At 41.4% G+C, this 15755-nt stretch overlaps 1 protein-coding gene and 1 pseudogene across 11 annotated transcripts in view; one reads left to right on the forward strand and one right to left on the reverse strand.

Annotated features, from left to right (window-relative positions):
• The window catches only part of TRIM2 (tripartite motif containing 2), a 186050-nt gene that overhangs the window by 57082 nt on the left and 113213 nt on the right, over window positions 1-15755 (reverse strand). For 5 of the 11 annotated variants that reach the window (XR_001902954.2, XM_003899275.4, XM_009207709.3 and 2 more), the window contains exons 2-3: window positions 11020-11204; window positions 6139-6376 (exon numbers count right to left, since the gene is read on the reverse strand). Coding sequence is in view for 8 of the 11 variants with exons in the window: in XM_003899275.4 (XP_003899324.1) it covers window positions 6139-6376; window positions 11020-11204 (423 nt within the window). In the remaining 3 variants the exon portion in view is untranslated. Of the gene's footprint in view, window positions 1-719; window positions 817-6138; window positions 6377-11019; window positions 11205-15755 lie in introns of those variants that run through there. The other 6 variants (XM_031664217.1, XM_009207710.4, XM_009207715.4 and 3 more) reach the window with 3 other exon arrangements.
• LOC116274299 lies at window positions 15459-15559 on the forward strand (annotated as a pseudogene).

Below are 15755 nucleotides of genomic sequence, written 5' to 3' on the forward strand. Positions count from 1 at the left end.
GGTTCTGACAGCTTTGGTTCAAGCTGAGAGTTAATTGTGTGGGGCCTGTAATTCTGCTGAGCTCATCCATTTCATCCATCTCCAGTGAGATGATGCTGGTGTGGCCCGGGGTGGGTGGGCAGGCCAAAAGCCGGGATGAGCTTGTTGATGGATAGTCACCGCTTCTGTTCACCAGAAGATATTGGCGGGATCCTATGCATTCCTAACATGCAAAAAGGAGGGTCAGGGCCTTGCAGCCAACCCTGAGGCTTCTTAAGGGAACTGACAGTTGATCCTGATATGGAAGCAGAAACTTGTTAGTGGAAGTGGAAACTTGTTAGCGAAGTGGAAACTTGTTAGCGGCAGGGCAGTCTTAATGAGGACCTCTCCTTTGCACCTTTGACACCCTTGATAGTCAGGTGCCTAAGCAACCAATAACAGGGTTTAATGATCATTTGTGTTCCAGGGACCAGGAAGCATGAGCTCAAGTGTCTGCTTTAAGTGCAAAGAACCTGTTAGATCACTGGCCATTATTCTTTTTCTTTTGTATTTGAACAATGCCACCATGGCAGTTTAATTAGAAGACAGATAGTGTCGCAGCACTTAAAGTTGATGACAGGCTTTCATTCACCCGTGCCAATCAGCATCAGACAGTGGGGATGGTAGCACCCTGCTTTACTGTTAATGACTTGATTTTATTAACCTTCAGATGCTTGGATTGTTTTTAAAGATCTACTCACAGCAACTAACTGCAGCAATTTATCTGGAACATTGCATGCATTTGGCTTGAATAATGAAGACTTCTGTTTCAAAACAGCAGCAATGAACTTCTACAATCTATAATCAAACAATAGAATTATTTAAGGCACATGCTGCTAATTTTCCAAGCATTCTTGCCCCCTAATGTTGCACATTTAGATTATTTCCAATTTTTGAATTTTATCCTCCGCTCTAGCTATTTCCTTAGAAATATTTCCACTGATGGAATTACTGGATTAAAAAATGAGAGGTTGTGTAAAATACTCATTATATTTTGTCAAATTGACATAAACTTTCTGAAGAGCAATTTACCCTTCCACCCACAGCATATGAAAATGTCTCACCATACATACCCTTAAGAGCGCTTGTTACTACCTTTTAAAAAATTTGTAGTTAATTTGAGAAGAACTGATTATTTGTGAAGCTTGACATTTTTCCATATATGATTTTTAGGCATTTATATATCCTCTGTGGATTTTCTGAGTTCTTTGCTCATTTTCTTTTATGATGCTCATATTTTTCTTAATTTGTAAGTGTTTTTACATATTAAGAATTTGCAGGCCAGACGGGTGGCTCATGCCTGTAATCCCAGCACTTTGGGAGGCCGAGGCAGGCGGATCACGAGGTCAGGAGATTGAGACCATCCTGGCTAACACGGTGAAACCCCATCTCTACTAAAAATACAAAAAAGTAGCCGAGCATGGTGGCGGGTATCTGTAGTCCCAGCTACTCGGGAGGCTGAGGCAGGAGAATGGCATGAACCCAGGAGGCAGAGCTTGCAGTGAGCCAAGATCACGCCACTGCACTCCAGCCTGGGCAACAGAGAGACACTCTGTCTCAAAAAAAAAAGAAAAAATAGAATTTGCTGGGGGGCTGGACATAGTGGCTCGTGCCCGTAATCCTAGCACTTTTGGGAGTTCCCTTGAGGTGGAAGGATCCCTTGAGGCCAGGAGTTTGCAACCAGCCTGGGCAACATAAGACCTTGTCTCAACAAAAACTTAAAGAATTAGACAGGCATGGTAGCATGCGCCTGTAGTCCCAGCTACTCTGGAGGCTGAGGCAGGGGTATCACTGGAGCCCTGGAGTTGGAGGTCACAGTAAACCATGATAGACAGTGCCACTGCACTCTAGCCTTGGTGACAAAGTGAGACCCAGCCAAAAAAAAAACAAAAAAAAGGAATTTGCTGGGGTATTTTATTTATTAATTTTACAGCTAATGTCATAAATTAAGCTACTAATGATTTTCTTTTTGTTCTATCTTCATTAAGTTTTGGTATCAGGGTTATAAGCATATCACAAATTATCACAAATGAAATGGGAGACCTTTCTAGCTTTTCCTAAAATACAGAAATATATATACTATGTATTTAATAAACATACTATACTATGTATAGATATTTCTGTTCTTTTCTTTCTTTGTATATGTTCTATATTTTTATTTTATTACTCTTTTCCTAACTTGAGTTGAATTCTTTTTTTGGGGGTGGGGGTAGGGGCAGGGTCTTGCTTTGTCACCCAAGCAGGAGTACTTTGGCACGATCACAGCTCATTGCTGCCTCGACCTTCTGGGCTCAAGCAATCCTCCTGCCCACCCCCCAACCTTTTTTTTTTTTTTGAGACAGAGTCTCACTCTGTTGCCCATGCTGGAGTGCAGTGGCACGATCTTGGCTCACTGCAATCTCTGCCTCCCAGGTTGAAACAATTGTCCTGCCTCAGCCTCCCAAGTAGCTGCGACTACAGGCATGTGCCATCACACCCAGCTAATTTTTGTATTTTTAGTAGAGACGGGGTTTTAACATGTTGGCCAGGCTGGTCTTGAACTCCTGACCTCAGGTGATCCACCCGTCTCGGCCTCCCAAAGTGCTGAGATTACAGGTATGAGCCACCGTGCTCGGCCTCATGTTTTGATTTTTTTGGTAGGGATGAGGACTCACTATGTTGCCCAGGCTGGAATTCTTTTTAAATAAAGGAAAATACTTAAACCTATAAAATTTCCTGGGTAGAGATTTGACCCTACACATTTGATAGAAAAAGTTTCCACTTCCAATATTTCGTAAATAGTCCAATTTTCTATTATTTTCTCTGATTAAATAATTACTAACTTTTAAAGGAGATTTGTTTTTTCCCCATAAACATGTGTTACTAATGTAATTTTAGTGCATTGTAGGGCAGGAACTTGATTTACACAATGGGAAAATATAGTGATATTTTCTTTGTGACCTAGTATAAGATTAATTTTAGTTGCTGAAGTTCTCACAATCTTAATAGCTTAGCTTAACAGACTTTAGCACATGCCTTTTTATTTGTGGGAGGCAGATTCTTGAGTCAAAGAGTACTCTTTTCTCTGAAATTCACGCTCTCTTCTCCAGGCCCACAGATGCTATTCTAGTTCTACCTCTTATCTCTCATTTGGACAGTTCAGTAAACTCATAATTGGTTTCCCAGCCTTTAGTGTCTGCCACCCCATTCCTCCAAAATGTCAATAAAATACCTATCTCCTGTTCAGAAGGCTTTGATGCTTTTGCAATTTAAGAAATTGACATCAAACATGTTCTTAATGACATTCACAGCTCATCCCAATCTTTCTCCATCTTTCTTTTCAGGCCCACCTGTGCCTCATCCTCACCTTCCCTGTCTCCATGTTCTAGTTGCTTCCTTGAGCTACAAGCTGTTGCCTGAATTTCATGACATTCTCACTTACGGAGGTAACATTTATTTATTTTTTCTTAATTTTTTTTTTGAGACAGAGTCTTGCTCTGTCGCCCAGGTCGGCAATCATGGCTCACTGCAGCCTCAACGTCTGGGCCCACAGGATCCTCCTACCTCAGCCTCTAAGTAGCTGGGACTACAGGTGCACCCCCCTCATGCCCAGCTGATTTTTGTATTTTTGGTAGAGGTGGGGTTTTGCCATGTTGCCCAGCCTGGTCTCAAACTCCTGGGCTCAAGCAATTGGCTTGCCTCAGCCTCCCAAAGTGCTGGAATTACAGGCATGAGCCACCATGTCTGGCCCTTAGAAACATCAGGAGACCTACTAGAGACACTGGTGTAAATCTGGGATGTGAAGGGGCTGTCATGTAGAATGAGAAATAATGACAGTCAGAAATATTAGCTCGGCCGGGCACAGTGGCACACACCTGTAATTTCAGCACTTTGGGAGGCCAAGGCAGGTGAATCACTTGAGCCCAGGAGTTTGAGACCAGCCTGTGCAACATAGTGAAACCTGTCTCTACAGAAAATACAAAAATTAGCTGGGCGTGGTGGCATGCACCTGTAGTCCCAGATACTGGGGCAGAGGACGGGACTGAGGTGGGAGCATCGCTTAAGCCAGGAAGATGAGGCTTCAGTGAGCCATGAACGTGTTGCTGCAGCCTGGATGACAGATCGAGACCCCGTCTCAGAAACAAAAACAAAAACTGGAAAACCCATAAAAAACAAAACAATCTAATGTTTCTAAGACTTTACTCCTCTATCAAGTCACGTCTCCCGAAAGCCTCATTTTAAGGGGCACTCTTACACCTGATAGAAATACCTTACCAGAACTAGTACTTAGAGTGCAAGCTCCAGGCAAAGACAGCCTCAGCATTCACTAAGTGCCAGTGTGAGAAGCGGTCATGAAGAAAATACTCAAACTGCTTTCAAAGGCAGCATTTAAAAGTTCTTTTTACAAAATTTACACGATCAATTTCCCTTGGCATACAATGCATGGAAAACTGATAGTTATTAATAGTCTGGTGTGCTTTCAATTAAATCGCTACAGATGTGTAAGTCATGGTGTCCTTCTCTTGTTTTGGCTACCAGAAAGCTGAGGATGCTATTTCCTCCAGGGCTAGCTTTTATGATGTGCCCAGCAAGCTTTGTGACTTAAACTTTTCCAGCCTCAGTTTCTTCATCTATAAAGTGAAAGTAACTAACAACTACTTTGCAGAGGGGGGTTTAAGGAGCCAAATACGGTGTCTGGCAAATTTGTTCAACAAATATGTATTGACTTCTATGTATAAGACACTGCCCTCAGTGCTAGGGGTCTAATGACAGGTCCTTGCCCTCCCAGAGCTCACATTCTAGAGGGAAAGCCAGGACTAATAAGTACACAAATACACAGTTGATGGCAGGCAGACTACAGTGAGCGCCAGGGAGGAAAGAAAGAAGGGACATGATGGAGGGTAACCGGCTGTAAGAGGCGACCTGTGTTAGATGGTACAGGTGGAGAAGACTGCTGTGTGCAGGAGAAATTTGCAGTGAGACTTCAAGGAAGAGAATGAGCTCGTCACATAAAGAGGGAACAAAGAGCAACCCAGGCAGAAGGAACAGAACAGCCAGGCCCTGAGGAGGGAAACCATTTGGCAGGTTCTAGGAGGCTGGTGAGGCTCCAGCACAGCGTGCAGAGAGCATGCTGGGAGATGAGGTAAATAAACAGTAGTGTGGCTAATAAGAATTGCTTTGCTCTAATGACTGCTTGCTTGTCTTAGTGGTTTTATTATACCTGGGCCTTCTATTTTAAGCAGTTTCAAATACTTTTGAAGTGACCAATATACAAATGAGATGAATATAAAGCCATTAATTAAAAAATTTTAAAGTTGACATTTATCAAGATGTTAGTATATGATTTACATGACTTGAAAATTTAATTCTTCCAATATTCTATACGGTAAATACTATTATTACTTCTTTTTAACTGATAAGGAAATGAGACACAGAGAGTGTAATAAACTTGCCAAAGCTGGCACAGGAATAAGTTTAAGAGCAGGATTTGAATCAGGCCGCCTGACTCCAAAGCCAGTGTCCTTAGACACTACACAATGCTGCCTCTTCAGGTTACATAGCTATTGTGACTCAGTTACTTGATGGTACACACAGGTCCTCCTGAGCTTCTAACAGTTATTGTACTCACTAGTAGCAGGAAATATGTTTGGAATTCATAATCTATAATCTACTACCAGGGATTCACATAGCTTCAAATTCTATCTATTAATAAGGAATAAGGTCTCATGTAGCATGAGAAAATATCCCTCCCAAGAAAAATAAAGAACTCCAATTAACATTTTAATAATCATTCTCAACTTGCAGAACTTATCCATTGTTAAATCTGTATCCATAATTTATTACACAGATGTTTATGTAGGTCAAAGTATGCCCAGCTTGCAAATAGCTACTGGTTTGCTCTCCTGGGGATACCAACAACATGTGTGAAGGAGACACAGTGGAGATTGATTTCGTTATTTAAATAGTTCTGGTCAAAGAAAGCGAGCAGGTAAAGTAGTCTGAGGGCTGGTAAAATCTTTTTTAATTACTCATTTTTCCAGATGGAGTTCTGTTTCCATGTGTAATCTCTGATGTGCCCAAAGCCTCCCAAGGCCACAGTAGTCATGCTCCCGGGCAGTATCTGCCATCTGAGCCACTTACATTCCCATCGTGGTTTGGGCAAGAGAGAGGCTTTCCCGCAGCCACAGCAGTGACTGTCTCCAGGATGGAAGACTCCTCAACGTTGCTGCCTGGAGTTCGCTGCAGCACGTCCATCAGGTTTGTGATGAAGAAATTGTTCTGGAGCGCAGCCACCCCTTTCTCGGGCAGGATGGAGGTCTGGCGGCACACTGGGCAGGAGAGGGTTAAACTGTGGGCGGGAATGTAGTTCTGCAGGCACCTGTTGCAGAAGCAGAGGTAGAGGGACACTTAGCACAGTGCAAAACCACCACTTCTCACAGATACCATACATGTTCTCAGTGACTACACAAGGTGTTTGGCAGAAACTCCCATCCCAGTCTCCTTTACGAGAAAAATAATATTTCAGAAACCAACAGGTAAGCTGTACTCACACTAATCAGGCAAATGATTATGCTCAAGGAAAAAAAAAATGTCATTGGCCTTTGTGGTGTTTTCCAGAGCCTTGGCACATAAAGTGTGGTCCAGGGATGAGCAGCCTCAGCCTCCCTGGGGGATGCATTTGGTAGAAATGCAGAATCTTAGACCCTATCTGACACCGGCTGAGTCAGCTCCCCATGTGATTTGCATACATGTTAAAGTTTGAGAAGCACTGGCTCACAATATCTAGCAGTGGGCTCACAAATGTGTGGACTTTGAAAATGGAAGAAACACATCAAATATTTTTGTTAGCAATGAAATTCTTCTTATAGACAAAATCATAATGAGATATGAAAAACACATCAAAGTGGAAAGGTTTGCTTGAAGCAAGGATGGGACACCCAGAGTCAGAGCCACACCATCTCTTCTCCTTGTCTCTACTCAACAGGTATCAACTTAACTCATTTAGTTAAAGAAGTGTGTCACTAATAATGACTCATACATATGCTGCTCATTGAATTCAAAGTACTTCCAAAGAGCCTATGAGGTAGTTACTGTTATGATTCCTTGAGACACATGATGAAACAGACAGAGACAGGCCGGGGTACTTGTCCAAGATACTTAGCTGGCCGGGGGCAGAGTACAAATTCAAACACAGGTAGTTTGGCACCATAATCTTAAGCTCTCAATAATCAGACTATACAATTTTTCCAGTACCTAGCCAAACAATTCAAAACACACCAACCTAGCCCCATTCCCCTTATTTTGCAGATGAATAGACCTGACATCAGAGACATTCATTGATCTTCTCTATGTCACAGAGGTAGCTAGCCCTGAACCAATACCAGACATGAAACAGCTTTTGCTAAGGTCATTAATGACGCCTGAATGCAGCAGATGTTTTTCAATTTTACCTTACTAGACTTCTGGGAAGTATCATTAAGCTTGACTATTGCTCTGCTCACCTTCCTTTTTATTGAAAAATTTCTCTTCCCTTGACTGTATGACACCACACTCACAAGGTTCTCCTGTCTGCTCTATCTTTTCTGAGTCAGTACAGTTTTGAGTTAATCAAGGTTCCATTCATCATAAGACCTCTTCTCTTTCTGGAATATTATATTCACATCACATGTGTGGCTACAAGCATAAGGCTCCCACAGTTACATTTCTTCCCACAGGCATCTCCTTTGAGCCCCATTAGCTGACTTCTTGACATCTTTTCTTAGATGTCTTGCAGGTCCTAAAACTCAACATGAACAAAACCAAACCCAAGATCTGCTCCCAGACTGTATCCTCTGCCATTCTTGATGAATAGCACCTCCATCCATTTATTTAAACAAACCAGAAACTAGGAGTCATTCTTAAAACAGTAACTCCCTTACTATTCTTCATTTCCCATATCCAACCCACCACCAAAGCATGTCAATGCCTACATATCTTTCTAACCTCTCCAGTTTTCTTCATCCCCTGCTATATTACCATCCTTGTACCCTCTAACACTTCTCCACATTGCAACCAGAGTGACCTTCTCAAAACTCAAAGTTAGTCATTTAAATCTCCCTCCCACACCATCTGAGATGAAAGCCTTGCCATAGTTTCCACTTTCACTGCTCTTACAACAAAGACAAAAATACATACATGGCAACATAGATTACACATCTCATATGGCCTACAACCTACATATTTTCTGTCTCTTCCCCTCATTTGCTGCATACCAGCCACAGTGGGCTTATTTAAGTTCTTCCCCAGTATTGAATAACCCTCTCACTGTAGCACCTCTCACTCACTATAGCAACCTCCCACTATAGCACCTTTGCACATACCTCAAATGCTATTCACTCCCCTTTGCTTAATTTTTACTCATCATTGGGGTTTCTGCATGATCATCACTTCTGCAAGGAAGCCTTCCCTGATTAGGGCAAATTCCTCTATTATATTGTTTCCTGTGTACTTCTCATGTATAGCAACTGTCACTGGTTTAATTTCACATTAGTCTGAGCAATTAGGGTGTTAATGACTGGCTCCTCCACTAGGCTGTGAGTTCCAAGGGGCCAGCAGCTGTGTCTGGCTTTGCTCTCCTTCAAGCCCGTTGATTCTGTTTTGGAAGATGTGGGATAAGAGAGTGACTGTAAGGTGCTCACTGAGTAGCCAGTGTGAATGTCCAGCAGAGGCTGAACATGGGAGTCCTAGAGCTCACTCTCCCGACAGTGAGACAAGCTGTAAAGTTTTGTCTCAGCATAAACAAAAATTTCCTCACTGGGCGCAGTGGCTCATGCCTGTAATCCTTGTACTTTGGGAGGCTGATGTGGGCAGATCACGAGGTCAAGAGATCGAGACCATCCTGGCCAACATAGTGAAACCTCGTATCTACTAAAAATACAAAAATTAGCTGGGCATGGTTGCGCATGCCTGTAGTCCCAGCTACTCGGAAGGCTGAGGCAGGAGAATCACTTGAACCCAGGAGGCGGAAGTTGCGGTGAGCTGAGATCATGCCACTGCACTCCAGCCTGGTGACAGAGCAAGACTCTGTCTCAAAAATTTTAAGGAAAGTTGCCAGCACCTTCAACACCTTCAAACAGAAATCTTCTCAGCTGGACGCAGTGGCTCACACCTGTAAGCCCAACACTTTGGGAGGCCGAGGCAGTTGGATTGCTTGAGCTCAGGAGTTTGAGACCAGCCTAGGCAACATGGAGAAGCCCTGTCTCTATAGTCAGGCATGGTGGTGTGCACCTGTGGTCCCAACTACTCAAGAAGGTGAGGTGGGAAGATCTCTGGAGCCTGGGAAATTGAGGCTGCAGTGAACTGTGATTGTGCCACTGCACTCTAGACTGAGTGACAGAGTGAGATCGTGTCTCAAAATAAGTAAATAAATAATAAATAAATAAAATAAAATATAAAAGAAGAGGAAATCATCTCAACATGCATGAGGCTGGAACAATTTTAACACAGAGCATTCTGTAAGAACTTGCTGTAGCAGGATCTCGCAAATCTCCACCACTAGCTATTGGATGGGGAGTGGGAGTAGGTTGGGCTAGACCCCTGAAGAAGATAGCAGGGGCAGACCTAGGGCAGCCAGAGTGTTGCTTCTCACCTGTCAGGGTGAGGGAGTAGGACCCAAATAATAGATAGGCTGGACACTGAATCCTGGGATATGGGGCAATTCTGCCAAGCTCAGACTGAGTGGCTCTGAACGCACTTCTATGGAGAGTGTCTGCCAAGCTATGCTGAATGCTGCACGTCAGGAAACCATCTTATCATGTGTGCCCAGGGACATATGAACGATTAGCTGGTATTCATGTTTTAGGTGTACCTATTAAGGGGATGGATGAATCACACTCTAATTATTTTTGGAATATGAATTACCAAGCACTTAAGCCAAAGTATAAAATGAATAAAATAAAAAGTGCTCTATATACCACCACTAAAACAAACTAAAACCCATATACGCAAGCACACGCACACACACAAAACCCCACACAACCCCAAACAAACAAAAAGCCACAACTACTAGTAACAAATCTACCTTCTCCTTCCATCCATCACCACCATGAAGGATATGGTTATTCTTTTGCAATTGAACCTTGCAAAGTAAATCAACTCAAAAAATGGTCAGTCAGATAATAAAGACATGTTAAATCAGATATTTGGGTAATCAGCATAGATTTGAAGCCATTTGAAATACTGATTTCCAGTTCTATCATAGGAAGTAAAGCATTTTCAGTATGTATATTAAATAATGATAAAAATGTATTTAACAAAATGCTATAAAACATAATTACCATATTTATTTTTAAGAAAGATATATAACTTCACTAGGGAAATACTTATAAGTAAGATAAACTAATTACTAACAAACTTATACTTACATGGTAAGTTAAATAATGGAGTAAAAGTATATTTTGATAACTGATTAACGCCCCTCTCCAAAAGCAAATACTCTATCAAGAAGATAAATAAGGAAGTCTGTTTTCACATATAACAAATTACATAGTCAGGTAATTTATTTAATATATATATATTTTTTTCTTTATCTAAAACATCATAGCATTCAAATGTGACATTAATATGTGTCTGAAGAATCTTTGGAAAAGAAGCTATACCCTTTGAAGTAACCACTCATATATGCAGATGTTTTACCTGATTTGTTATATGGGAGGAAACGATAGATTTTTTTAATTGACTCACAAAGACCCTCTGTAGGGATCTGCTGTGGACAAAAACTGTTTCACAAAGAACAAAGGGAAGTTTTAAAAGATTTTTCAACTTAACATTCTTATTTAATGCTCCATCTCTTGTGTAAATGAATCAGTAGTTACTAGATTGCTTTCTCCTGCTTATAAATGATTCCGTTTTTCAATGTCTGGCAAAGGCACAAGAGATTAGTTTTCTCTCAAAGGTAACTGTAGATTCTGGGAAAGAATCTTGCAGTAAGTTGTAGGAGGTCAGCCTGTGAAACTCCCTTCTCCAAGCACAAAGGAGGCTTACCTCTCGCAGAAAGTGTGCAGACAGGGGAGAACCTTGGGATTCTTGTACCGTTCCAGGCATATACTGCAAATCAGAAACTGCTTGTCAATCTGGCGCACCACAGGACTTGGGATGTTGGTGCCTTCACTGGCCATCCTAGACCACTGACATGGGGGGCCGGCTGTCTTTGACCCTGCACGCTGCTGCTGTCAGACAGAAAATCAAAACAGAAAAATATATAATGATCTGTATGAACAAGTCAATTACTGGCTCTTTCACCGTAAGCATTGTGTTATAAATTAAGGTAGAAGTCAACATTAGTGACCTCAAAATGACCAATAAGCCAACCCTTATTGCTATAGGAGTACAGTGAGCTCCCTGTTGTTTGTTTTGTAAATCAATAAAATCCTCACATGTTCGCCACGCAAACAAAACAAATTAAAAGATGGCGTGTTGTACAAAGAGGTATGTTTGCTGGGTTTCAAAGCAGTGGTGACTAAGGGGATAAATACTTTATATAGCTATGTCTGCTTATGCCTTTAGCCATGACTATATTTAAACATATATTTACCTTTTATATTCTTATTAAAATTGAATATGTTTTTCCAACTATTGTAGTTGAAGAGGTTGGACTGTGTCACACCAAAATATGTCACTTTGATATAAGGATTATTTTGAGCTGAAAGCTATATAGAAAGAACAGACAGAAGAGGACCTCTCTGCCCTTCCTCATCTGCCTAAAAGCGGGGCATAAATTTCTCTTTTGTAAAGGAAATTTCCATTTGTAAAGGTGTCTCTCTCTCCAGAGCCAAGAAGAGAAGTCTCTTAAACACTGAAGACTGCATGGAGATGATCTTGCAAAATGATCTTACTAAACAAACCTTATCTACCATACATTTCAAAAATTACTGCCCCAGGAGTCCAAACCCCTCTTTCTTTTGTCTAGGCAGTTCTCCACAATATATTGTCCTTTGTCCAAATGGTATGTAAAACCCAAAGAGGAGGTTGTGAAGCCCTTGACAACGTAAAATTAAAAATAGTATCAAAAAAGTGTATGCCTTTTTCTCCTGTTAATCTGTCTTTTGTCACTTTAATTTATAGACCCTAGGTACATACTCTAGGAGGGCAGAATAAAAGTTTTTCCTCCCCTACATGCTATTAATATGCATGGGGGTGATAATTGGAATTTTAATTAAAAACTTTGTATATGGTTCAGAGTGTCTTCTTTAGGACTAAAGGTTTATAGATTTGAAACTAAAATATATTTGCTATGGGGCAGGGACAAGGCTAGAGGTGTTCTCTATAATTTAAAAGAAATATCTGTTGGTATTCATGTCTGGGCATTTGGAAGACCTGGTGAAGTGAATTAATTCAGAGCAGGTTTCAAAATGTTAGGGATCATGCCAGGAAAGGAGACTCAGAAGAGGGCAACAGAGAAAGAGAAGACAGCAGAGAGTTTGAGAGCACAAGAGAGGAAAAAGTTACAACACAAAACACAGCTTCTTTTACCACCTTAAAGAATTTCTGGCTTCTACACCAAAGGCATAAACCAAGGCTGAGCTAAAATTTACCTCTTCGTCTTCTAAATATTTGGTAAGGCTTCCAGAGCCCTCTAATTCCCTATGGAAATACTCTTTAACAAAAAGAAAATAAAAGAGGGAGAAAGTGAAACTGCCTTTGCAAAAACTATAACTGAGAAAATTACGGCAGTGAAAGAGATCAGACCTAACTGGCTCCATCTTGCTTCTAAGTTTTAAGCTGTCCTTGTTCATTCCTGGGCATAGGTTAAACTAACCTTGGGAAGGAATTGAGTTTATAGTTTGACTCTGAAACAAAATTGATAATAGCCCTTTTCCAAAAAGACCCTTTTTGCCTGAGGACCAGTCTGCCTTTGTAGGACTAACAAATTAGCTACAAGATTAGAAATTAAGGTTTAGGGGCCATGCAGCCTCTGGCTGCAAGAGTCTGAACCTCCTCAAATTGCTCTTCAGGATAACAACACTATTGTAAAACCAAAGATCAGTACTTGAGATGTTTTGCAGAGCCTGCACTCAGTAGATCAACTGACACCACCCAGACCCGTAGTCTGGCTCAACCAGCTCTGTGATCCCACCCAGGAGCAGAAGACAGCAAGAAAACCCCACTTTGACTCCTCTATGATTCCATCTCCAACCTGACCAGTCAACACTCCCCACTTTCCCAGCCCCTACCTGCTAAATTATCTTTAAAAACTCTGATCCAACTGGTTTGAGTAATAATAAAACTCTGGTCTCCTGCACAGCTGGCTCTGAGTGAATTACTCTTTCTCCATTGCAATCCCCTGTCTTGATAAATTGGTTCCGTCTAGGCAGCAGGCAAAGTGAACCCGTTGGGTGGTTACAAAAGAAAGAAAGGGAAGAAAGAAAAGAAAGAAGAAAGGAAGCAAAAGAAAAAGAAAGAGAGAGAAAGAAGGAAGGAAGGAAGGAAGGAAATAAAGGGAAAGAAAGAAAGAAAAGAGGTTTACTATTTAATATGACCCTGGGCAGGAGGTCATACTCTTCTTTATTATTTATTATTATTATTATTTTTTGAGATGGAGTCTCGCTTTGCCACCCAGGCTGGAGTGCAGTGATGTGATCTTGGCTCACTGCAAGCTCCGCCTCCCGGGTTCATGCCATTCTCCTGCCTCAGCCTTCCGAGTAGCTGGGACTACAGGCGCCCGCCACCACACCCAGCTAATTTTTTGTATTTTTTAGTAGAGACGGGGTTTCGCCGTGTTAGCTAGGATGGTCTCGATCTCCTGACCTCGTGATCTACCCTCTTCAGCCTCCCAAAGTGCTAGGATTACAGGCATGAGGGGTCATACTATTATTCTTATTCTACAGATTAAAAGAAAAAAAACAGGCTCAGTCAAGAAGTTTACCAGAATGCAAACTCAAGGAGTATATGTCTCTAAAACCCATGGCCTTTTCACTACTTAAACCACAACACTGCCCTTGACCTTCTGTTTTAAAAAGGCTGCACTACAGAAGCTTGGTTTACATATGACACTTTAACTTGGCCTGGTGCCTGTTTTTAAAGCTTGGAAATACTCCATATTTACAGAAGTAACACTTCTATATTTTCTAAAGAAAACATTCTTTTCCAAATATAAATAATAGTTCTCCTTCCTACCAGGTCACCAAATTTTTAAAAAGCGTTATCAACTTTTATCAGGAAAATTCGGCTGCTGGCTGGTCCAAGTGCAGTGGTGTTTACAGATAACTGATCACAACCAGTTACAGATTTTGTTGCTCCTTCTCTACTCCCACTGCTTCACTTGACTAGCCTTAAAAAAAAAAAAAAAAAAAAAAAAAAGAAAACCCAGAAAATTCTGTTTATACATATGAGTATAGTTACAACCATGACACACCCATTTTCCAACTCTGTACCTTTTAGATAAGTTCATTAAAGAGTATGATTTTAAAAACAGGCTGGGTGCCATCTCTCACGCCTGTAATCCCAGCACTTTGGGAGTTCAGGTGAACAGATCACTTGAGCCCAGGAGTTCAAGAGCAGCCTGGGCAACATGGTGAATCCCCATCTCTACAAAAAAATACCAAAAAAAAGGTCGGGCGCAGTGGCTCACACCTGTAATCCCAGCACTTTGGGAGGCCGAGGTGGGTAGATATCAAGGTCAAGAGATCAAGACCATCCTGGTCAACATGGTAAAACTCCATCTCTACCAAAAATATAAAAATTAGCTGGGCGTGGTGGCACACACCTGTAGTCCCAGCTACTCAGGAGGCTGAGGCAGGAGAATTGCTTGAACCTGGGAGGCGGAGGTTGCAGTGAGCACAGATCGTGCCACTACACTCCAGCCTGGTGACAGAGCGAGACTCTGTCTCAAAAAAAAAAAAAATTAGCCAGGCATGGTGGCACACATATATAGTCCCAGCTGCTCAGGAGGCTGAGGTGGGAGGATTGCTTGAGCTCGGGAGGTCAAGGCTGCAATGAGCCGTTAGCATGCCCCTGCACTCCAGCCTGGGTGACAGAATGAGACTCTGACTCAAAATAAAACAATAAAATAAAATAACATATAGAACCTTGTGAAGCACCTGCTATACAAGAGTGACACATTCAGACAGAACTCATTGCATAGTTAAATGTGTAGGTATGACATCCAATCAGCCACCATTATCTGCTAGACTTTCCATAGAGTGTTTCTCTAAAGTAGCTCATCTCTCAGGGGCTCAAAATGTTGGGAGCCTGTCTGTTTTCTTAACCACATCCCTATGACATCAGACTAGGGGAGGAATGGACTTGTCTGTCTTAATCAAAACCAATGCTCAGGGTTTCAATGACTGGCCTAAGGTCATTTAGTAAAATCAATGAATCAGAAAGGTCAGATTTCAAGTTTTCTGCCTTATCTGATAAATCAATGATGTAAGTTTAACACTTCACTAGAGAGAGTGTGTGTGTGTGTGTAACTAGTAAAAATGGCAAGCGTGTTCACTTTGGCGGCACTAAAATTTGAACGATACAGAAAATATTGCCCCTGAGCAAGAATGGCATGCAAATTTGTGAAGTGTTCCATATTTTCTTTAAAAAAATGTTAAACTTTTCCATTGAAATCAGTTAAAAATAATTTTATTTTGAATAGCTTTTGAAATTTTTCATAGTACCCTTTGAAATAATCAGAGCCATGCTGGGTATTGAAAAAAGCAGAGAGAAAGCATCATACTGAATTTTACTCCTTTTTTTTAACCTTACAATTTTGGATTTTGGGCAAGAAAAAA

The sequence above is a fragment of the Papio anubis genome, chromosome 3 (genome assembly GCF_008728515.1).
Source record: "Papio anubis isolate 15944 chromosome 3, Panubis1.0, whole genome shotgun sequence".
NCBI classification, from domain to species: Eukaryota; Metazoa; Chordata; class Mammalia; order Primates; family Cercopithecidae; genus Papio; species Papio anubis.